The 23806-nt window shown below is 39.2% G+C and overlaps 2 protein-coding genes and 1 long non-coding RNA gene across 4 annotated transcripts; all 3 read right to left on the reverse strand.

Annotated features, from left to right (window-relative positions):
• Nucleotides 1-1262: 1262 nt before the first annotated feature.
• LOC145858653 (uncharacterized) lies at nt 1263-2769 on the reverse strand. The gene is made up of 4 exons (XR_014379141.1): nt 2199-2769; nt 2081-2105; nt 1937-1980; nt 1263-1552 (listed from the first exon to the last, which is right to left on the reverse strand). It is a non-coding gene; the product is annotated as an uncharacterized LOC145858653 (long non-coding RNA).
• A 5277-nt stretch (nt 2770-8046) lies between these two features.
• On the reverse strand, nt 8047-12017 carry LOC123723749 (uncharacterized). Its single transcript, XM_045713861.2, has 10 exons — nt 11896-12017; nt 11682-11717; nt 11115-11414; nt 10721-11017; nt 10497-10595; nt 10141-10230; nt 10006-10033; nt 9881-9921; nt 9762-9793; nt 8047-9622 (listed from the first exon to the last, which is right to left on the reverse strand). The coding sequence occupies exons 1-10, from the start codon at nt 11921-11923 to the stop codon at nt 9461-9463; spliced, it is 1113 nt and encodes a 370-aa protein (XP_045569817.2). The 5' UTR covers nt 11924-12017; the 3' UTR covers nt 8047-9460.
• Nucleotides 12018-16982: 4965 nt separating this feature from the next.
• LOC106566156 (uncharacterized) lies at nt 16983-23445 on the reverse strand. Of its 2 annotated transcripts, none has more exons than XM_045691686.2 (16): nt 23308-23445; nt 23094-23129; nt 22528-22827; nt 22134-22427; nt 21910-21993; nt 21566-21667; nt 21431-21458; nt 21298-21338; nt 21179-21210; nt 18899-21039; nt 18743-18772; nt 18118-18455; nt 17919-18026; nt 17801-17825; nt 17657-17700; nt 16983-17272 (listed from the first exon to the last, which is right to left on the reverse strand). In XM_045691686.2, the coding sequence occupies exons 1-10, from the start codon at nt 23333-23335 to the stop codon at nt 20878-20880; spliced, it is 1107 nt and encodes a 368-aa protein (XP_045547642.2). In that variant the 5' UTR covers nt 23336-23445; the 3' UTR covers nt 16983-17272; nt 17657-17700; nt 17801-17825; nt 17919-18026; nt 18118-18455; nt 18743-18772; nt 18899-20877. The 2 variants fall into 2 exon arrangements, with proteins under 2 accessions (XP_045547642.2, XP_045547634.2); XM_045691678.2 differs by having other exon boundaries at nt 21910-22008.
• Between the last annotated feature and the right edge of the window lie 361 nt (nt 23446-23806).

Raw genomic sequence — 23806 nt, forward strand, 5'->3', positions numbered from 1 at the left:
AAACGTTTTACCCTGTTCTTTTGATTTCAGCATGAAAAGAAAAAGTGTTGCATTACCCATACCGCGTTGGCGACCCACTTGTATCAAAATGCAACGCTTCAAAATGTAGCTAGCTGTCTTCTATAAATAGTAGGCAACACATTATTACCAGATTCCGTGTAGTTTTTGATCTGTGTTAGTTTTAACAGGACTTGCAACCTTATCTCCCCCTCGTGCAATTGATTTCAATGTGATATCAATATCAGTGATTGGAAATAAGTGTTGCGTTTCTCTTTCTGTTTTGGAGACCCCCAAATCAAATATCCTCACTCCAAAATGTAGGTGATTAATGACTTCTGACGTTTGTTCTCGAACCAGTAATGTAAAAAATATCTCCAGTTTCCATGTGTTTTTTTTAGTTGTGTTAGTTTCAACAGCGCTACAACCTGACAAAGAAGATAATCAGGGACATCAGCAACCTGAGCCATGGCCTGTTCTCCCCGTTCTATCACTCAGACGCAGGCAGTATAGGAGCATCATGGTAAAAACTGTAAGACTGGCAAATAGCTTCTACTCCCAGACCATCAGGCTTCTACCCCCCACCTCAAAGGACATTTTTACCCTGCCCTCCCCCCAATACACATGTATTATGCTGAATAGTCACGACTAGTCACCTACTCACCCTGCAGCTCCTCCTGTGGACATTTCCCATCCCCTCTAATGGACGTTAACCCTGTCCCCACCCCCAATGGACATTTATCAATGACACAGTTGTTAAAATGTATTTATTATTATGTATATTTGTATTATTATCTATTTGTATTATTTTATTTCACTTTGTCCTGCATTGTTGGAGCTCGTGCCCTGTAATTACATCTGCAACCCTGTGTATGATGTGACTATTAAACTCTCTAATCTCTAATGTCTAATCTAATCTCTAAACTGTGTTTTGACATTGGGCTATTTATGAAAATGGCTTGTCAACAGGAAGCAGCGACAATACCTTTTCAATTTACATTTTAGGAACACAAATGTAACGTTCAACATTAACCCTCATGGAATTTATAAAAGCAGCTGACTTAAAATGTGATTTCAAATTAATTGAGAAACGAGAGAGTAGCCTGAGAAGTAATTATTACTTTAAGTCAATGGCTTACATTTAGAAGCATTCAGCAGGTAAGCAAAGATGAATGCCTGGTCAGCGAAAAGTAGCGTGCGCTATGTTACTGTTTCCTGCGACTGGGACTGACAGGTGCACACGAGACAAACAGAAATTAAGCGGATGGTGGAATACAAAAACTTTATTGTTCTCTTAAAGTGACAAATTGGATGTTCAAAACTACATTGCAAATAGACGCATGCAATTGATTTATTGGAAAGAAAATTGAAATGGAGGTGTTAAAATTAAACAATCTATCTATGTGGAAGTCCTTTCATGTCCATTCAGGTCGGCACATGCTGGTCAGTATATGACCACTGTGGCATAGTCATGGCCTTGCTCAAACTTGACTGAGTAGGATGGAGGAGCATCAGCATGGGACACGGTGGCATAGCACCAATCATCTTCACCTTCCTGTTATTGCAACAAAGGGATGAGGACAAATCACGATTTGAAAGAAAACATCAAATCATCAAATCCTTTCAATAAACCACCATTCCAACTGTTTTTCATTTATAACATGCTTATGTGTTGTGTGCCAGCCAAATGTACTGTTTATGCACAGACATCCAAAAAAGCACTATGGTGGCAAAGTAGAGGAAGAGCGTGAGGCAGCTACATAAAAACATAATTATGTCATGGTATTGCCTTCTTTTCCTGTGGAGATTCTACAGGATTTGTTGTGTCACTTGCTGTGTTAACAGAATCACAGAAATGTGCTGTTAAAACGGGAGTGTGGTAAATATCTCTATAATAATAGGCCTACACACGTACACTTCACTGTGGCATCATACATACTTGTTACGGTAGGGTCTCCTGGCAATGTCTGGTCACTGGGCGATCTGAAAGACATGGTTAGGTGAGACAGGCATTCACATTTAAACTGTATGTTCTGTATGCTGTCATAATCATGCTGTTCAACACACAACCAACACTATTCACCTTGTTATGACGAGGCGTCCGTTCCCTATGACAGTAAAACAATGGAATAAATGAGTGATTCTGTCTGATCGGTTTTGCTAATACGTTTAAAAGGCTGTTAGATACCAGGTTCACATACTCTTTGCTTTCAGTGAGAGGAGACAGGTGATGCAGAATATGAATACTGCAAGTAGATTTATGAATCCTATCAGGGCCATACATCCGATGATGTACTTAGTCAGCATGTCTGTAACAGAGTAAAATGTATTTTTGACCAAATGGATGAATGACCTAAATCAGGAATCTATGCAATACAGTTCTCATGTAATCTTTCTTACTTATGTTCCACACCACCACTGTGACATTTTTGCTGGGAGGTGAGTGGACGCCCTCCTCCTCTTCGTAATGACACTGGACGGTGACCTTTGACCACAGCCCTCTGGGCTTCCACCCAAGCAGCTCTGACCCCTTTACTGGGTGGGATCATTGGTTGGGCTGGCATTTGAGCGACCAAGCTCCTTGCGTTTAGAATCCACATAGAACAAACACTGCTGACCCTCTACAAAGGCAGAGGACTCGCAGCTCAGCTCAACCACTTCAGTCAGGGTCACAAACTTCAGGCTTACTGAGATCTGGTGCTTCTTCTCCTGGGTATTCCAAGTGTTTGTCTGATTCTCCTTGTCCCCTTGAAGGATGAGGAAAGAGAGAGATAGTTGATGAAAGATAGGAATGAAAACCTCTACGGGACCCACTTCCCGTTCTCATCCCGGTAACGGGATTGCTTGAAAAGATAGCAAAAATCTAATTATTTCAATTTTTCAAACAATCAACTATATTACACCATTTTAAAGATAAACATCTCCTTAATCCAACCACGTTGTCCGATTTCAAAAAGGCTTTTCGGCGAAAGCATAAAGTTAGATTATGTTAGGAGAGTACATAGACAAAAAATTACACACAGCCATTTTCAATGCAAGGACAGGCATCACCAAAAGCAGAAAACCAGCTAAAATGATGCACTAACCTTTGACAATCATCAGATGACACTCCTAGGACATTATGCTAGACAATACATGCATTTATTGTTCTATCAAGTTCATATTTATATCCAAAAACAGCATTCTACATCGGCGCGTGACGTTCAGAAAATGTATTTCCCCCAAAACTTCCGGTGAATCAATACTACAATTTACAAAAATACTCGTCATAAACGTTGATAAAATATTAAACTGTTATTCAAAGAATTATAGATAAACATCTCCTGAATGCAACCGCATTGACAGATTTCAAAATAACTTTACTGGGAAAGCACACTTTGCAATAATCTGAGTACTGTGCTCAGAAAAATACACTACGCAATACAGATAGCCGCCATTTTGGAGTCATCTAAATGCATAAATAGCATTAGAAATATTTACTTACCTTAAATAATCTTCATCAGAAGGCAATTCCAGGAATCCCAGGTCCACAACAAATGTTGTTTGTTCGATAAAGTTCATAATTTATGTCCAAATAACTCCTTGTTGTTCGCGCGTTCAGTTCAGCTACTCCGAATGTAGGAAGTGCGCGGAAAATGTGACGACGAAAAGTAAAACAAAAATCTATTTACGTTCGTTCAAACATGTTAAACGTTGTATAGCATAAATCTTTAGGGCCTTTAGAAAGTGAAGATTCCCTAATATTTCAACCGGACGGTTCCTGTGTCTTGAAAAACGTTTTGGAACAGAGCTACCTCTCTCGTGAACGTGCGCCAAGGAAGTGATGTCATTCCCTGGGTGACCAACTTCCCAGCATTCTCATTCGGTCTCTGTTCATCATAGACACCTCAAACAACTTTCTAAAGACTGTTGACATCTAGTGGAAGCGTTAGGAAGTGCAAAATGAGTCCTTAGTCACTGTGTGTTCCATTGGCAATGACTTGAAAAATGTACAGGCACAAGATTTTCATTTTCTGCTTGTATTTTTCTCAGGTTTTTGCCTGCCATATGAGTTCTGTTATACTTACAGACACAATTCAAACAGTTTTAGAAACTTCAGAGTGTTTTCTATCCAAATCTACTAATAATATGCATATTCTAGTTTCTGGGCCAGAGTAGTAACCTGTTCAAATTGGGTACGTTTTTCATCCGGCCGTGAAAATACTGCCCCCTAGCCCAGACATAGTAAAAAAAACTACGTTTTGTGTCCGTTCTAAAACTAATTCAAAATGCAAGATTATTCCCTTCTTAAGAGCTCAACATTTATTTCCCAGCCATTGATAACCATGCAAATCACAAAAGTGCATCCCTAATGTTGAATGACAAAAATAGCAAGAGAAGGGGAGAAACTTAACCTGTTGGGGGTAGGGGGCAGTATTGACACGGCCGGATAAAAAACGTACCCGATTTAATCTGGTTACTACTCCTGCCCAGTAACTAGAATATGCATATAATGATTGGCTTTGGATAGAAAACACCCTAAAGTTTCTAAAACTGTTTGAATGGTGTCTGTGAGTATAACAGAACTCATATGGCAGGCAAAAACCTGAGAAGATTCCTAACAGGAAGTGCCCTCTCTGACAAGATCTTGTTCTTCTTTTCTCTGTTTATTGAAGACTGAGGATCTTTGCTGTAACGTGACACTTCCTACGGCTCCCATAGGCTCTCAGAGCCCGGGAAAAAGCTGAATGATATCGAGGCAGCCCCAGGCTGAAACACATTATCGCTTTTGGCAAGTGGCCGATCAGAGGACAATGGGCTTAGGCGCGTGCACGAGTCGACCCCGTGCTTTATTTTCTTTCGTCTTTTTACCTAAACGCAGATTCCCGGTCGGAATATTATCGCTTTTTTATGAGAACGACTTGAAGAGAGCCCATGCATCCAGATTTCCACTTCCTGGTAGGATTTCTCTCAGGTTTTTGCTTGCCATGTGAGTTCTGTTATACTCACAGACATCATTCAAACAGTTTTAGAAACTTCAGAGTGTTTTCTATCCAAATCTACTAATAATATGCATATCCTAGCTTCTGAGTTTGAGTAGGAGGAAGTTTAATATGGGCACATATTTTTTCCGAAATTGTCAATACTGCCCCCTATCCTTAAAGAGCTGTAAGAAGAGCTCAACATTTATTTCCCAGCCATTGATAACCATGCAAATCACAAAAGTGCATCCCTAATGTTGAATGACAAAACAAGCAAGAGAAGGGGAGAAACACACCTGCATCAGTTAATTGTAGGTCAAGAGAGACTACAAGAAATGTAGTTCATTGTTATTCCAACCAAAAGTACAACTAGGGATATTGTTATGAAAGTAAACTATTTTACTTTGTATTATACAGTACAATAATTATATTATGAATAATACATGACTCACACATATGGAACCAGTAGCACATTAATTGGATCATGGTTAAGAGTTCTCTGAAGTTCCCAAACCTGCCACCTGTTATTATGCATAATGCAGAGTGTCACGACTTCTACCGAAGTCGATGCCCCTCCTTGTTCGGGTGGTGCTCGGCGTTCGACGTCACCGGTCTTCTAGCCATCATTGGTCCATTTTTTATTTTCCATTGGTTTTGTCTTGTCTTCATACACACCTGGTTCCAATCCCATTCATTACATGTTGTGTATTTAACCCTCTGTTTCCCCTCAAGTCCTTGTCAGAGATTGTTTGTTTGTTATGTGCTCGTGTATTTTGTATTGGTGTGCGACGGGTAATTTTTACCCATGTTATTTTATTTTAGTATGTTGGTTTTGGTTTTTTATTTCTTTATTAAACTACTCCAGTTATACCAAGTTGGTTTCTCCTGCGCCTTACTTCCCTGCCACCTACACACAATGATGACGCAGAGAGAGAAGTGAAACAGGATATATGGAAATGAGATTTGCTTTTGGGGCCAATTATTTTCACATGCTCTCAAAAATGTTTTTAGAAATATACACAGGAGCTGTTGGCTGTAGATAATGACTCAGGCAATGCCACAGTAGTGAGTGTGAGAGTGACACACTGTATTTTGTGTCTCCCCTCTCTACCTTTATGGTGAAACAATAGCTCCCACCTATAAACCTTCTGTGATGGTGCATAATTTTCATACACACTTTCATAGCTGTAGCTGTCATAGGTTTGTAATATGCTCCAATTGCAGGTGTAGATAAGACTGATCTGGGTGGGCCTATTCTGTCCTAAGATCCGTAACAAACATGTTACCTCTGTTGGGAGACAGGGGTTATGAGAGTTATGTTCATGCAAGATTTTGTTCTGGGTTTTCGAGATTATGTTGGGCCTAACCAGGCCTAACTGGCAGGAACCACTTGTAGTTGCAAAAAAATCAATTTAAAATATTATTGAATTGTTGCAATTATCATGTGGGTTTAATTTGTCTCTTGTTGAAGCTTTGCACATGAATAATTTACTTATTCATCAAGAAAGCTGTTCATTTACACATGCATCAAGTATACTTGTTCAAATGAATCACATCTTAAAACTTTTGCACATCTATTTATAGCCCAGTATGAGAATGCAATTGGTCTGAGAGGAACAGATGTTGACAGACTACAGGAGGAGGTGGGGTCCACAGAGTATCAGATATTACCAACAACGACGAGACGGCCTACAGGAAGGAGGTGAGGGTCCACAGAGTATCAGATATTACCAACAACGACGAGACGGCCTACAGGAAGGAGGTGAGGGTCCACAGAGTATCAGATATTACCAACAACGACGAGACGGCCTACAGGAAGGAGGTGAGGGTCCACAGAGTATCAGATATTACCAACAACGACGAGACGGCCTACAGGAAGGAGGTGAGGGTCCACAGAGTATCAGATATTACCAACAACGACGAGACGGCCTAGAGGGAGGAGATGAGGGTCCTCGGAGTGTGGTGTCAGGAAAATAACTTCACACTCACTGTCAACAAAACAAAGGAGATGATCGTGAACATCAGGAAACAGCAGAGAGAGCAGCCCCCTATCCACATCGATGGGACAGTAGTGGAGAAGGTGGAAAGTTATAAGTTCCTTGGCGTACACATCATGGACAAACTGAAATGGTCCACCCACACAGACAGCGTGGTGAAGAATGCGCAATAGCGCATCTTCAACCTCAGGAGGCTGAAGAAACACTAAAAACACTCAAACTTTTACAGATGCACAATCGAGAGCATTCTGTCGGGCTGTATCACCAACTGGTACGGCAACTGCTCCGCCCACAACCGTAAGGCTCTCTAGAGGGTAGTGAGGTCAGCACAACGCATCACCGGGGGCAAACTACCTGCCCTCCAGGACACTTACACCACCCGATGTCACAGGAAGGCCAAAAAGATCATCAAGGACAACAACCACCCGAGCCACTGCCTGTTCACCCCGCTATCATCCAGAAGGCGAGGTCAGTACAGGTGCATCAAAGCTGGGACCGAGAGACTGAAAAACAGCTTCTATCTCAAGGCCATCAGACTGTTAAACAGCCATCATTAACATTGAGTGGCTGCTGCCAACATACTGACTCAAATCTCTAGCCACTTTAATAATAAAAAATTGGATGTAATAAATGTATCACTAGTCACTTTAAACAATGCCACGTTATATAATGTTTACATACCCTACATTACTCATCTCATAGGTATATAGAGTACTCTATACCATCTATTGCATCTTGCCTATGCCGTTCGGCCATTGCTCATCCATATATTTATATGTACATATTCTTATTCATTCCTTTACACTTGTGTGTAAATGGAATTTGTTGTGAAATTGTTAGATTACTTGTTAGATATTACTGCATGGTCGGAACTAGAAGCACAAGCATTTCGCTACACTCACATTAACATCTGCTAAACATGTGTATGTGACCAAGAAGATTTGATTTGATTTGATATGTAAATCAGGAAGCAGAGAGAGGAAATATGGAGGTGGTGTATCAACAGGTGGAAGTCAAGGCACATACTGTAAGTAAACCATTTTATTAACAAAACATATTTTTTAAACTAACAGTGGTGTAAAGTACTTAAGTAAAAATACTTTAAAATAATACTTAAGTAGCTTTTTGGGGTATCTATACTTTACTATTTATATTTTTGACTACTTTACCTTTTGGTTCACTGCATTCTTAAGAAAATATTGTACTTTTTACTCCATGCATTTTCCTTGAGACCCAAAAGTACTCATTACATTTTGAATGCTTAGCAGGCCAGGAAGATAGTGACATTCACAGACTTATCAACCGAACATCCCTGGTCATCCCTACTGCTTCTGATCTGGCGGACTCACTAAACTGACATGATTTGTTTGTAAATGATGGCTGAGTGTTGGAGTGTGCCCCTGGCATTCCGTAAAAAAAAAGAGAAAAAAATGAAAATGGTGGACTCTGGTTTGCTTAAAATAAGGAATTTGAAATTATTTATACTTTTATTTTTCATACTTAAGTATATTTTTGTCACGGGCTGGCTCAAGAAAGCAGGAGAGGTAGAGTCAGGCGCAGGAGACAGAGAATTCTTGACCACACTTCTTTATTCCAGAAAGTAGATATGGTCGCCAAAAAATAGGGACGAAGCCCTTAAATACTTCTGCGGTGGTGAACACAAAGAAACCAACCACAGGCAGAGGAAAACCAGCACACGTTCCTCAAGCACACGAAATGGACAAGAAACATAATCACGCACAAACACAGACATCCTACGCTAAATTAAATAACCCCCCCTACTAATAACTAACCCAAAACCGGTGCGTGCCTACCTAGACCTAACCAACAGAAAGTGAAACAAAAAAGGATCGATGGCAGCTAGTAGGCCGGCGACGACGACCGCCGAGCTCCGCCCGGCCGAGGAGGGGCACCACCATCCGTCGGTGTCGTGACAATTTTAAACCAAATACTTATAGAGTTTTACTCTAGTAGAATTTTACTGGGTGACTTTTACTTGAGTCATTTTCTATGAAGGTATCTTTACTTTTCCTCAAGTATGACAGTTGAGTAATTTTCCACCACTGAAAACTGATATACACCAGACAAGGTTAAAGAGAGAGATGTAGAGAGCGAGAGATCAGAAAGGGAGAGAGAGATGTAGAGATGTAACAAGCAAAGTTTGACATGTGTTCTACCCTCTTGTGGATTTGAGTCTCTATTGACTCTTGTCAAGGAGTGAAATAGATTGGTGACTACTGATTGGTGACTGCTGACTAGATTGGGTAACTCAATATAGGAAAATATTTCTTCTATGTTTCATACAAAGTTTATTTTTCATTTATTTCATTTAACCTAAAATGCAAATAGTTGAAGCTGCTTGTTTTCAGAAATTAGTAGATATCTTTGTTGTTGTGGCAGTGTTCTTTGTGCTATGAGTAAATTATGATCCAATATGAAGAAAAAAAGATAGGATTGTAACTGTAAACTATGGCAAAACATGTTATCCAGTAAATGTTTCTTCTTCTATGATTCTGCTAAGAGGGCGTACTCTCCAGCTATTTCAAACTTGATCTTGCTGCGCCCAGGTCCAACTTGGTTACCGGTAGATGTCACTGTTGCATATTGAAGACTAGCTCGGTCACTGGTATATGTCACTGTAGCGTATTGCAGACTACTGTCCTCTTCCTGTAAGAGAGAGCTCAAGTCACTTTGAGCTGTGTGTACAGTAGGGTTGTCATTGGTGCTATTGGCAATATTGCTTGATATCGTGGTAGTAAAGTGCATATTAGGCTACTTCACACTGCACTGGTTCAAACCAACTCACCTCATCCCTAGACAGCTTTGTGATGACAGAATCTGTTTAAAATGAGAGAATGATGGATAATAAAACACTGAACAAAAGAAGATAAAGGCAGTGGTGGTTTAGTTAACTCTCATACTCACAGACACAAGGTGGGGTTTGGTCTTGCTGCTCAGGTGGGCTTCTGTCAAGACAATGCAGTTCAGTCAGAAAGATATAGCTGTACATGAAAAATAATGTGAATCTAAAATGAATACACCAGTCTTACCCAGTATTTACAGGCCTGCCTTGAACCCCTTCAAAAGATACATAGAGATAATTTTGCGATTTTGAAAATAACTCAAAGTAGCCTTTGGAACACAATAAGAATGTGTTATGACTAAACCTATCTGAAAGCACGCACCACACTTGCGTTGGAGAACACACAGCACAGACCCAGCTAGCAGAACCAGGAAAAGGGAACCAGCACCCAGACTGATGATGACGAGGAACCCTGGACGTGAAGAAACGATTAGTGAATGTGGCTCCTGACAAAACTGACAGTGAGTCATCTGTACAGTATAACCTGACCTTACAATGACTAGTATGTTTGTGAAAATAAGCCTTACTAATAGTGACTATCGAGATACTTAACAGTTTAGAGATGTTAGAGACGTATCAATAGCTGTACATTTACAAGCAGAGTCATTCACTGAACTTGCAATTTGAAGTTCTTAGGACTACTAACAGTTAATCTCAAACCAAAACAATGTCACTCACCTCTTCCTTGGGCTGTGACATTGCTGCTTGTCTCCTCCTGAACAGGTTTGATTAAACTGAACTCTGATGGGGAACTCGTAGCTCCTGGAGGATTTACAACTGAAATAATTAAAACATTGATATGTGTACAATAATAATATATTAGTCTTGCTATACAACAATAGACCAACAGAAGATTGACACATTTGAAATCACAGAAATTGATGGGCTCTAGTCTTCCTCACCATCTATGGTGATACCGAGGGATTCACTACGCTGTGATGTCACAGTATCTTCACCCTCTACCAACAGCTCCACAGAACAGGTGATAAAGATCTCTTCAGCACTGCTCCTCTTCCTCTGCATTTCCTCTTCTGCCACTCTCCCCACACAGACATTGTCAATTAAGGGTAGTTTTTTGAAGTTTGAGTCACCATTGTTCAGATAAAAGTAGCATGAGGTGCCAGCCTTGGCCTCACATCGAAGATTGAGGTAATTCCCAATCTTCTCCACATGAACACTGGGCTTTCTTATTGGATCTGCTAGTAAATTGTGAATGTAATTTATAAAGTCAGTTAACAAGTGGGAAGTGTACTCTGGTAAACATGTGCTTTGGAGTACTGTAAAACAGTCACTTACCACTCACTATAAGTCTTCGAGCATCGCTAGGTTTTGAGGTTTTAATCGATTTATCTTCTCTCTTCTGTAGAATTACACAGCTGAGATCTACTTCAGTCTTGTTCCACTTTTTGAACTCATTCCACAACAACTTGAACTGGCAAGCACCCTGCTTGTAATCCACTGTTCTTATAGGGTTGGGGTCATGATCTCTGTAGAAAATGCACTCTGTGCCTTCTGGTGACTCACAGCGTACTGTAACAGGTGTAGCTACATTGATGTACCCAGAGGAAAATACAATAGTGGGAGTGGGAACCGAATCTGTTTAGAGAAATAGAGAGAATCTATGAAATTGTGAGTGATAAGAATTTTGATTCAGAATATATTTGTATGTGGAGTATCACTTCCTTGTCTCTCTTTTTGCAACAAAATACATTTCTTAATAAAGATATGGCAGTTCAAGCATTGTGCTACTCTATTGTGAAAAGTAGTGTACAAATCTCTCATCAAAAAAAGTATTTTATGCCTGAAATAAATCAATAGCTGTTGAGCTGGACGATTAATGAAGTGACTTTTGGTAATATGTACCTGCACAACTTCCGTTTACCGCAACACCGGCAACATCTTCGAACAAGGTAAAAATAACTTAGTGAGACATTTTACAAGCCTTACTATAAGGCATAATAAAGGCTCATACATACTTAGAACAAGTTATAAAGCATACATTAAGTAACACATTAACAAAGCTTATAATCAGTGTAAAGAGATTTTGATCCAAAGACCAAAATAATTGAATACTCACAAATGAGAAGAATATAAGACAAAGACATATTTTCCACTTTCTTCCGTCAGTGAAGTGAACTCCACACATAGATTGTCATGTGAGAAAACTGATGTGTGCTTGGTAGGACACAGAAACCTACATAGGAGGATATGGAGACTCACGTCTGATGTTGTGACAGATCACCTGTGACGCTGAAGAAAATTACCTTGTTTTCATTGACCACTAAGGAGCTGTCCATGTGGTCCACCCTACATTAAACTTCCTGAAAATATAGGTAACTACAGCACAGCTATTTCAAATATGAGAACTCTTGTGATTAATTGATCAAATTAACTAGTTGACTTTTCAAAGAGTAACTTTAAACTCTTCCCACACAAATAAACAAAACCAAAACTAAATATGCAGTAGCTTAACAGCAACATCACCCATACAAATGTTAGGTTATATTTCTCAGTGGAAAAATCTCCACGGACATAAAAGCTTAACCAAGATTTCACAAAAGCACTGACCATTCCTCATTTTCTGAGTCTCCTCCTACATATCTGTACAAACATCGTTCTTTCCTGCTAGGCAGGACACTAGTGATACGAGCCATGTACTTTTATTTCTCCATTAAGGTGACTTGACCTCAACCCCCCTCCATCAGTAATCCATGGCTCCCTCCCCTTATCAATTCCTGCCACATGTAATCGCTTCCCTGCACTCAACACATTCCAAGCTTAATTTCACACACTATTTACCTTCCTCCTATAACCATAAACTTCTGGTGTAGACCCTCTACACCTCAGCACTCCATCAGTGACATGAATATGTATATTTTCATATTCTCAGAACCCAACACAACACACACATTGACATGATCAAATGAGTTCAGTTACTGATCTATTGGGTTTATTTGAAGTTGGACAATTTGATGGATAGTTTCTTGTTTGAGCATTTTCACCCCACGACTTTTATAGCATTGTAATGGAGGTCACTAATGCTTCTCCAAATGAGGAAATGGCAGGTACCTTGATCCATGTCTATTTAGTTTACATAATACATATTTCCTGTCAGAGTAACCAGTCTGTGTCAACTAAGTTATGGCTTGGATTGCATCCATAGATCACATTACGTTTGTGGATTTATGGCTAACTTCGTTTTTTGGAAGCAAATCCAAGTATTGAAGAAATGGAAAACAGGAATCCAAATATATATATATATTTTTATCACCACCAATAAATTGTTTCACATGTTTTGGCAAACCACAGGAGGAAAGTTTATGGATTGATCCTCAAACAATGCCTTCTGGTAACTCACAGTGTACTGTAATACGCGCAGTAGCTACACTGATGTACCAAGGGGATAATACAATGGTTGGAGTGGAAACAGAATCTGTTCAGCGTGAAAGACATTCTATGAAAACTTGAATTGTTCCTTGATTTAAAAGGTGTTTTGCATGTGGAGTATCACCTCCGTATTTCTCTATTTGCAACTATAAAACGTTATTATTCAAGTCAAAATTCTTAACTGACTCCATAGCTGTACAAAACTTCTGTCGACAAGAAAGGCTTTTGTGCTTCAAAGACACTGATTATATTTAATGGCTGACATTGAGCTGGACAATCATAAGGAGTGTCATGCTGTAATTCATACATACCTGCACAACCTTTTTCTGCAACACCAGCCACATCTGTAAAACCAAATAAGGTGGTTCAGTCTAACATACGGAATGGGCTAATTAAAATATCTGTGTAAATAGATCATTGATAAAAAATAAAAGTAATAATTGAAAACTCACAAATGAATAGAAGATAAGATCATATTTTCCACTTTCTTTTTCAGTAAATGGGTGAACACATAGATTATAATGTGTAAAAAAGTATGTGTGCTTAGGACACAGAGCAACCTAGAAAGCAGGATATGGAGACTCAGAAGTGATGTTGTAACAGATCACTAGTGACGTTGAATAAATGTACCTTATTTGACTGACCACTAAAGGACTGTCCCTGATGTGCACCTTAATTGAATTTAGTCAAAATATAGGTAACTAGAGCACAACTATTTCCAATGTGAGAACCCATGTGATTAAGATTTAATTGCATGCCATTAAAGTTGACTTTTCCAACAAGACAGTAACTGTGTGCACCTTGCACATACAGTACACATACAGAAACAACAAAGTTAACCTAAATATACATTTTCATCATACACTCTTATCCAGAGCGACTTATAGACTTACTGTGCGTGCATACATTTTCATTCATACTTGTCCCCCATGGGAATCAAACCCACAAACCTGGTGTTGCAAGTGCCATGCTCTACCAAATGAGCCACATAACAGAGACATGATCAAAAATAGTTCGGAAACTGATTTATTGGGTTTTATTAGTAGTCGGATGTTATAGATATTTTCTGTTTAAGCACCCAACTTTTCCCCAGCCATGATACGAAATCGGGAGAGGCGAAGGTCGAGAGCCATGCATCCTTCGAAACACGACCCTGCCAAGTCGCACTGCTCGCTTAACCCGAAAGCCAGCCGCACCAATGTGTCGGAGGAAACACTGTCCAGCTGGCGACTGAAGTCAGCCTGAAGGCACCTGGCCGCCACAAAGAGTCTCTACAGCCCAATGGGACAAGGAAATCAGGTCAGCCAAACCATCCCCTAACCAAACCCTCCCCTAACCTCCCCTACTCTTGGCCAATTGTGCTGCACCACTCGGGAGTCCCTGGTCTCTTGGTCTCTATAAAAGTCGCTTGCCGAAAATCAACATCCGACTTTCCTAAATATAGATAGGCCAATACTGTAAGCCTTTTATAAGTTCTCATCTAACCAACAACGCTATAGCCCAAACGTTTGACCCTGTTCTTTTGATTTCAGCATGATATCGATGGAAGTGGTAAAAATAAAAAGTGTTGCATTACACTTACCTCATTGGCGACCCACTTGAATCAAAATGCAACACTTCAATATGTAGCTAGAGGTCTTCTAGAAATTGTAGGCAACACATTATTACCAGATTCCGTGTAGTTTTTGATCTGTGTTAGTTTAAACAGGACTTGCAACCTTACCTCCCCCTCATGCAATTGATTTCAATGTGATATCAATATGAGTGATTGGAAAATAAGTGTAGCGTTTCTCTTTCTGTTTTTGAGACCCCCAAATCAAATTGCCTAACTCCAAAATGTAGCTGATTTCTGACTTCTGCAGGTTGTTCTCTAACCAGTGATGTAATAAATATCTGTCACGTCCTGACCAGTAAAGGGGTTATTTGTTCTTGTAGTTTGGTCAGGGCGTGCCATGGGGTATTTGTTTTATGTGGTTCAAGGTGTGTTTGTGTATGTGTTCATGTATTTGGTTTTTATGGTTCGGGGTGGTTATGTATGTAGAGGGGTATTTGATTTATTACTCCAGGGTTTTGGTTATTGTTCTATGTTAGTTTTTCTATGTTCTTTCTAGGTGTTTGTATTTCTATGTTTTCGTAATGGGGCTGGGGCCTTCAATTGGAGGCAGCTGTCTATCGTTGCCTCTGATTGAAGGTCCTATATTTAGAAGTGTTTTTGTCATGGGATTTTTGTGGGAGATTGTTGCTGTGTATAGCTTTATGCCTTACCGGCCTGTTCTTTGTCGTCGTGGTTTTTTGTATACGTGTTTGTTTTGGGTTTTCCTTCTTTGTCCTTTAATAAAAGAAGATGAGTATACATTTTCCTGCTGCCTCTTGGTCTAAACCCTACGACACCCGTGACAATATCTCCAGTTTCCATGTGTTGTTTTAGTTGTGTTAGTTTCAACAGCGCTACAACCTTTATCCCTCCCACCTTACCGATATCAGTTATTTATTGCCACTTGTCAAAACACCAGGGTTTTGGTGCATGTGCAGTTTATAAGGTGCTAGTTTAAAAAAATACAAGTAATATGATTACAATTGCTGCACATGTGTAGATAGTAGATTTTAGGTTTTCAATATATAACGAACTGTTTCTGCATATTGCTTATTGATTTGGACACCTACAACACCAAGTGTCGCTGGAAGGCAAAGAAGATAATCAGGGACCCCGGCCACATGAGCCATGGCCTGTCCTCCCCGTTCTATCACTCAGACGCAGGCAGTATAGGAGCATCACGGTAAAAACAGTAAGACTGGCCAATAGCTTCTACCCCCAGACCATCAGGCTTCTAGCCCCCACCTCAAAGGACATTTTTACCCTGCCCTCCCCCCAATAGACATGTATTATGCTGAATAGTCACGACTAGTCACCTACTCACCCTGCAGCTCCTCCTGTGGACATTTCCCATCCCCTCTAACGGACATCCCCCCTGTCCCCACCCCAAATGGACATCTATCAATTACACAGTTGTTAAAATGTATTTATTATTATTTATATTTGTATTATTATCTATTTGTATTATTTTATTTCACTTTGTCCTGCATTGTTGGAGCTCGTGCCCTGTAATTACATCTGCAACCCTGTGTATTATGTGACTATTAAACTCTCTAATCTCTAATGTCTAATCTAATCTCTAAATTGTGTTTTGACATTGGGCTATTTATCAAAATGGCTTGTCAAAAGGAAGCAGCGACAATACCTTTTCAATTTACATTTTAGGAACACAAATGCTACGTTCAACATTAATTTCCAATGGTATTGTACGATTGATTTATTTTGATGATAGCCTATTCCAATAACAGAAATGTCCAAAAAGGGTTTTCCCTGCCTACGAGGAGCTCTTAAAATTGTTGCAAAACTGGATTCAACATTGCCATCTAGTGGTATAATCATGTCTTGTATTGCTACGTTGGGGCAGAAGTAGAGTAGTTTGTAACCACCACACCGTGAGAAAACGGTTAGAAAACTTGCCAATTCATCCACGGACCGTGCACATTTGGAGTAGACTGAACCCTTATGGATTTTATAAAAGTAGGTTACTTAACATGTGATTTCAATTTAATTGAGAAACCAGAGAGTAGCCTAAGAAGTAATTATTACTTTAAGTCAATGGCTTACATTTAGAAGCATTCAGCAGGTAAGCAAAGATGAGTGCCTGGTCAGCGAAAAGCAGCGTGTTACTGTTTCCTGCGAATAGGACTGACAGGTGCACACGAGACAAACAGAAATTAAGCGGATGGTGGAATACAAAAACTTTATTGTTCTCTTAAAGTGACAAATTGGATGATCAAAACTACATTGCAAATAGACGCATGCAATTGATTTATTGGAAAGAAAATTGAAATGGAGGTGTTAAAATCAAACAATCTATCTATGTGGAAGTCCTTTCATGTCCTTTCAGGTCGGCACATGCTGGTCAGTATATGACCATTGTGGCATAGTCATGGCCTTGCTCAAACTTGACTGAGTAGGATGGAGGAGCACCAGCATGGGACACGGTGGCATAGCACCAATCATCTTCACCTTCCTGTTATTGCAACAAAGGGATGAGGACAAATCACGATTTGAAAGAAAACATCAAATCATCAAATCCTTTCAATAAACCACCATTCCAACTGTTTTTCATTTATAACATGCTTATGTGTTGTGTGCCAGCCAAATGTACTGTTTATGCACAGACATCCAAAAAAGCACTATGGTGGCAAAGTAGAGGAAGAGCGTGAGGCAGCTACATAAAAACATAATTATGTCATGGTATTGCCTTCTTTTCCTGTGGAGATTCTACAGGATTTGTTGTGTCACTTGCTGTGTTAACAGAATCACAGAAATGTGCTGTTAAAACGGGAGTGTGGTAAATATCTCTATAATAATAGGCCTACACACGTACACTTCACTGTGGCATCATACATACTTGTTACGGTAGGGTCTCCTGGCAATGTCTGGTCACTGGGCGATCTGAAAGACATGGTTAGGTGAGACAGGCATTCACATTTAAACTGTATGTTCTGTATGCTGTCATAATCATGCTGTTCAACACACAACCAACACTATTCACCTTGTTATGATGAGGTGTCCGTTCCCTATGACAGTAAAACAATGGAATACATGAGTGATTCTGTCTGATCGGTTTTGCTAATACGTTTAAAAGGCTGTTAGATACTAGGTTCACATACTCTTTGCTTTCAGTGAGAGGAGACAGGTGATGCAGAATATGAATACTGCAAGTAGAATCATGAATCCTATCAGGGCCATACATCCGATGATGTACTTAGTCAGCATGTCTGTAACAGAGTAAAATGTATTTTTGACCAAATGGATGAATGACCTAAATCAGGAATCTATGCATTACATTTCTCATGTAACCTTTCTTACTTGTGTTCCACACCACATTTTTGCTGGGAGGTGAGTGGACGCCCTCCTCCTCTTCGTAATGACACTGGACGGTGACCATTGACCACAGCCCTCTGGGCTTCCACCCAAGCAGCTCTGACCCCTTTACTGGGAGGGAGCATCGGTTGGCATGGCATTTGAGCGACCAAGCTCCTTGAGTTTAGAATCCACCTAGAACAAACACTGCTGACCCTCTACAAGGACAGAGGACTCACAGCTCAGCTCAACCACTTCAGTCAGAGTCACAAACTTCAGGCTTACTGAGATCTGGTGCTTCTTCTCCTGGGTATTCCAAGTGTTTGTCTGATTCTCCTTGTCCCCTTGAAGGATGAGGAAAGAGAGAGATAGTTGAGGAAAGAGAGAGATAGTTGAGGAAAGAGAGAGATAGTTGAGGAAAGAGAGAGATAGTTGAGGAAAGACAGGAATGATAACATTATGGTGAAAAAACTAAGATTTGTGTCCGTTCTAAAACTAATTCAAAATGCAAGATTATTCCCTTCTTAAAGAGCTCAACATTTATTTCCCTGCCATTGATAACCATGCAAATCACAAAAGTGCATCCCTAATGTTGAATGACAAAACAAGCAAGAGAAGGGGAGAAACATACCTGCATCTGTTAATTGTAGGTCAAGAGAGACTACAAGAAATGTAGTTCATTGTTATTCCAACCAAAAGTACAATTAGGGAAATTGTTATGAAAGTAAATTATTTTACATTTTATTATACAGTACAATAATTATATTATTAATAATACAAAACTCACACATAAAGGCACCAGCAGCACATTCATTGGATCATGGTTAGGAGTTCTTTGAAGGTCCCAAACCTGCCACCTGTTATTATGCATAATGCAGAGAGAGAAGTGAAACAGGATATATGGAAATGAGATTTGCTTTCGGGGTCGACTGTTTTCACATGCTCTCAAAAATGTTTTTAGAAATATACACAGGAGCTGTTGGCTGTAGATAATGACTCAGGCAATGCCACAGTAGTGAGTGTGAGAGTGACACACTGTATTTTGTGTCTCCCCTCTCTACCTTTTATGGTGAAACAATAGCTCCCACCTATGACCCTTCTGTGATGGTGCATAATTTTCATATACACTTTCATACCTGTAGCTGTCATAGGTGTGTAATGTGCTCCAATTGCAGGTGTAGATAAGACTGATCTGGGTGGGCCTATTCTGTCCTAAGATCAGTTACAAACATGTTACCTCTGTTGGGAGACAGGCGTTATGAGAGTTATGTTCATGCAAGATTTTGTTCATGGGTTTTCGAGATTTGGTTGGGCCTAACCAGGCCTTACTGGCAGGAACCACTTGTAACTGCAAAAAAAATAATCGATTTGAAATATGATTTAATTGTTGCAATTATCATGTGGGTTTCATTAGTCTCTAGTTGAAGCTTTGCACATGAATAATTTACTTATAAATCAAGAAAGGTGTTCATTTACACATGCATACTTGTTTAAGTATACTTGTTTAAATGAATCATATCTTAAAACCTTTGCACATCTATTTATAGCCCAGTATGAGAATGAAATTGGTCTGAGAGGAACAGATGTTGACAGACTACAGGAAGAGGTTGGGTCCATAGAGTAGCAGATCTGTAAATCAGGAAGCAGGGAGAGGAAATGTGGAGGTAGTGTATCATCAGGCGGAAGTAAAGGCACATACTGTAAGTAAACCGTGATAATAACAAAAAATATTTTTTTCAACCAACAGTGGTGTAAAGTACTTAAGTAAAAATACTTTAAAGTAATACTTAAGTAGTTTTTTGGGGTATCTATACTTTACTATTCATATTTTTGACTTCTTTTACTTTTAGTTAACTACATTTCTTAAGAAAACATTGTAATTTTTACTCCATACATTTTCATTGACACCCAAAAGTACTCATTACATTTTGAATGCTTAGTAGGACAGGAAAATAGTCAAATTCACTGCACTTATCAACCGAACATCCCTGGTCATCCCTACTGCTTCTGATCTGGCGGACTCACTAAACTGACATGATTTGTTTGTAAATGATAGCTGAGTGTGGAAGTGGTCCCAAGGCCTTCCGTAAAAAATAAGAAAAAAAAGAAAATGGTGCATTCTGGTTTGCTTAATATAAGGAATTTGACATTAGTTGTACATTCACTTTTCATACTTAAGTATATTTTAAACCAAATACTTATAGACTTTTACTCAAGTAGAATTTTACTGGGTGACTTTCATTTTTACTTGAGTCATTTTCTATTAAGGTATCTTTACTTTTACTTAAGTATGACAGTTGGGTACTTTTTCCACCACTGAAAACTAATTTACACCAGACATGGTTAAAGAGAGAGATGTAGAGAGCGAGAGATCAGAAAAGGAGAGAGAGATGTAGAGATGTAACAAGCAAAGTTTGACATGTGTTCTACCCTCTTGTGGCTTTGTGTCTCTATTGACTCTTGTCAAGGAGTGAAATAGATCGGTGACTACTGATTGGTGACTGCTGACTAGATTGGGTAACTCAATTTAGGAAAATATTTATTTTATATTTCAGACAAAGTTTATTTTTAATTTATTTATATTAACCTAAAATGCAAATAGTTGAAGATGCTTGTTTTCAGAAAGGAGTAGATATCTTTAGTCTTTGTTGTTGTGGCAGTATTTTTTTGTACAATGACTAAATTATGATCCAATACGAAGAAAAAAAGACAGGATTGTAACTGTAAACTATGGCAGAACATGTTATCCAGAAAATGTTTCTTCTTCTATGATTCTGCTAAGAGGGCGTACTCTCCAGCTATTTCAAACTTGATCTTGCTGCGCCCAGGTCCAACTTGGTTACCGGTAGATGTCACTGTTGCATATTGAAGACTAGCTTGGTCACTGGTAGATGTCACAGTAGCATATTGCAGACTACTGTCCTCTTCCTGTAAGAGAGAGCTCAAGTCACTTTGAGCTGTGTGCACAGTAGGGTTGTCATTGGTGCTATTGGCAATATTGCTTGATATCGTGGTAGTAAAGTGCATATTAGGTTACTTCACACTGCACTGGTTCAAACCAACTCACCTCATCCCTAGACTGCTTTGTGATGACAGAATCTGTTTGAAATGAGAGAATGATGGATAATAAAACACTGAACAAAAGAAGATAAAGGCAGTGGTGGTTTAGTTAACTCTCATACTCACAGACACAAGGTGGGGTTTGGTCTTGCTGCTCAGGTGGGCTTCTGTCAAGACAATGCAGTACAGTCAGAAAGATATAGCCGTGCATGAATAAAGAAAAAATATTGTGAATCTAAAATGAATACACCAGTCTTACCCAGTATTTACAGGCCTGCATTGAACCCCTTCAAAAGATAAATTGAGATAATTTAGCAATTTTGAAAATAACTCAAAGTAGCATTTGGAACAAAATAAGAATGTATTATGAGTAGACCGATCTGAAAGTACGCACCACAATTGCTTTGGAGAACACACAGCACAGACCCAGCTAGCAGAACCAGGAAAAGGGAACCAGCACCCAGACTGATGATGAGGAACACTGGACCTGAAGAAACTGAATGAAGGCTCACAGTGAGTCAGTGAGTCATCTGTACAGTATAACCTGACCTTACAATGACTAGAATGTTTGTGCTAATTAGCTTTACTAACAGTGACTATCGAGATACTTAACAGGTTAGAGATGTTAGAGACGTATCAAAAGCTGTACATTTAGAAGCAGAGTCATTCACTGAACTTGCAATTTGAAGTTCTTAGGACTACTAACAGTTAATTTAAAACCAAACCAATGCTACTTACCTCTTCCTTGGGTTGTGACATTGCTGCTTGTCTCCTCCTGAACAGGTTTGATTATACTGAACGCTGATGGGGAACTAGTAGCTCCTGGAGGATTTACAACTGAAATAAATAAAACATTGATATGTGTACAATAATAATATACAAGTCTTGCAATAAAACATTAGACCAACAGAAGATTGATACATTTGAAATCACAGAAATTGATGGGCTCTAGTCTTCCTCACCATCTATGGTGATACCGAGGGGTTCACTATGCTGTGATGTCACAGTATCTTCACCCTCTACCACCAGCTCCACAGCACAGATGATGAAGATCTCTTCAGCACTGCTGCTCTTCCTCTGCAGTTCCTCTTCTGCCACTCTCCCCACACAGACATTTTCTACGAAGGGTAGTTTTTTTAAGTTTGAGTCACCATTGTTCAGATAAAAGTAGCATGAGGTGCCAGCCTTGGCATCACATCGAAGATTGAGGTAATTCCCAGTCTTCTCCACATGAACACTGGGCTTTCCAATTGGATCTGTTAGTAAATTGTGAAAGTAATTTATGAATTCAGTTAACAAGTGGGAAGTGTACCCTGGTAAACATGTGCTTTGGAGTACTGTAAAACTGTCACTTACCACTCACTATAAGTCTTCGAGCATCACTAGGTTTTGAGGTTTTGATAGTTTTATCTTCTCTGTTCTGTAGAATTACACAGCTGAGATCTACTTCAGTCTTGTTCCACTTTTTGAACTCATTCCATAACAAATTAAACTGGCAAGCACCCTGCTTGTAATTCACTGTTCTTATAGGGTTGGGTTGGTGATCTCTGTGGAAAATGCACTCTGTGCCTTCTGGTGACTCACAGCGTACTGTAACAGGTGTAGCTACATTGATGTACCCAGAGGAAAATACAATAGTGGGAGTGGGATCCGAATCTGTTTCGAAAAATGGAGAGAATATAAAATATTTTGAGAATCTTGATACAGAATGTATTTGTATATGGATATCACTTCCTTGTCTCTCTATTTGCAACTAAATACATTTCTTAATAAAGATATGGCACTTTAAGCATTGTGCTACTCTATATTACTTGTGAAACAGTAGTGTACAAATCTGTCATCAAAAAAATAATTTTATGCCTGAAATAAATCAATAGCTGTTGAGCTGGATAATTAATGAAGTAACTTTTGGTAATATGTACCTGCACAACTTTCTTTTACCGCAACACCGGCAACATCTTCGAACAAGGTAAAAACAACTTAGTGAGACATTTTACAAGCATTACTATTAGGCATAATAAAGGCTCATACATACTTAGAACAAGTTATAAAGCATACATTAAGTAACATATTACCAAAACTTAAAATCAGTGTAAAGACATATTGATCCAAAGACTAAAATAATTGAATACTCACAAATGAGAAGAATATAAGACAAAGACATATTTTCCACTTTCTTCCGTCAGTGAAGTGAACTCCACACATAGATTGTCATGTGAGAAAACTGATGTGTGTTTGGTAGGACACAGAAAACCTACAGAGGAGGAGGATATGGAGACTCACGTCTGATGTTGTGACAGATCATTAGTGACGCTGAAGAAAATGACCTTATTTTCATTGACCACTAAGGAGCTGTCCATGTGGTCCACCCTACAATAAACTTCCTGAAAATATAGGTAACTACAGCACAGCTATTTCAAATATGAGACCTCTTGTAATTAATTGATCAAATAATCTTGTTGACTTTTCAAAGAGTTACTTTAAACTATACACACACAAATACAAAACCAAAACTAAATATGCAGTAGCTTAACAGCAACATCACCCTAACAACTGTGGTTCTAATTCTCAAAGTAAAACATCTCAACAGACATTATGAAAGCTTAACCAAGTTTATTCTTCCCAGAGTATCAAT

Source organism: Salmo salar, chromosome 01 (genome assembly GCF_965601325.2).
Source record: "Salmo salar chromosome 01, fSalSal1, whole genome shotgun sequence".
Lineage (NCBI taxonomy): Eukaryota > Metazoa > Chordata > Actinopteri > Salmoniformes > Salmonidae > Salmo > Salmo salar.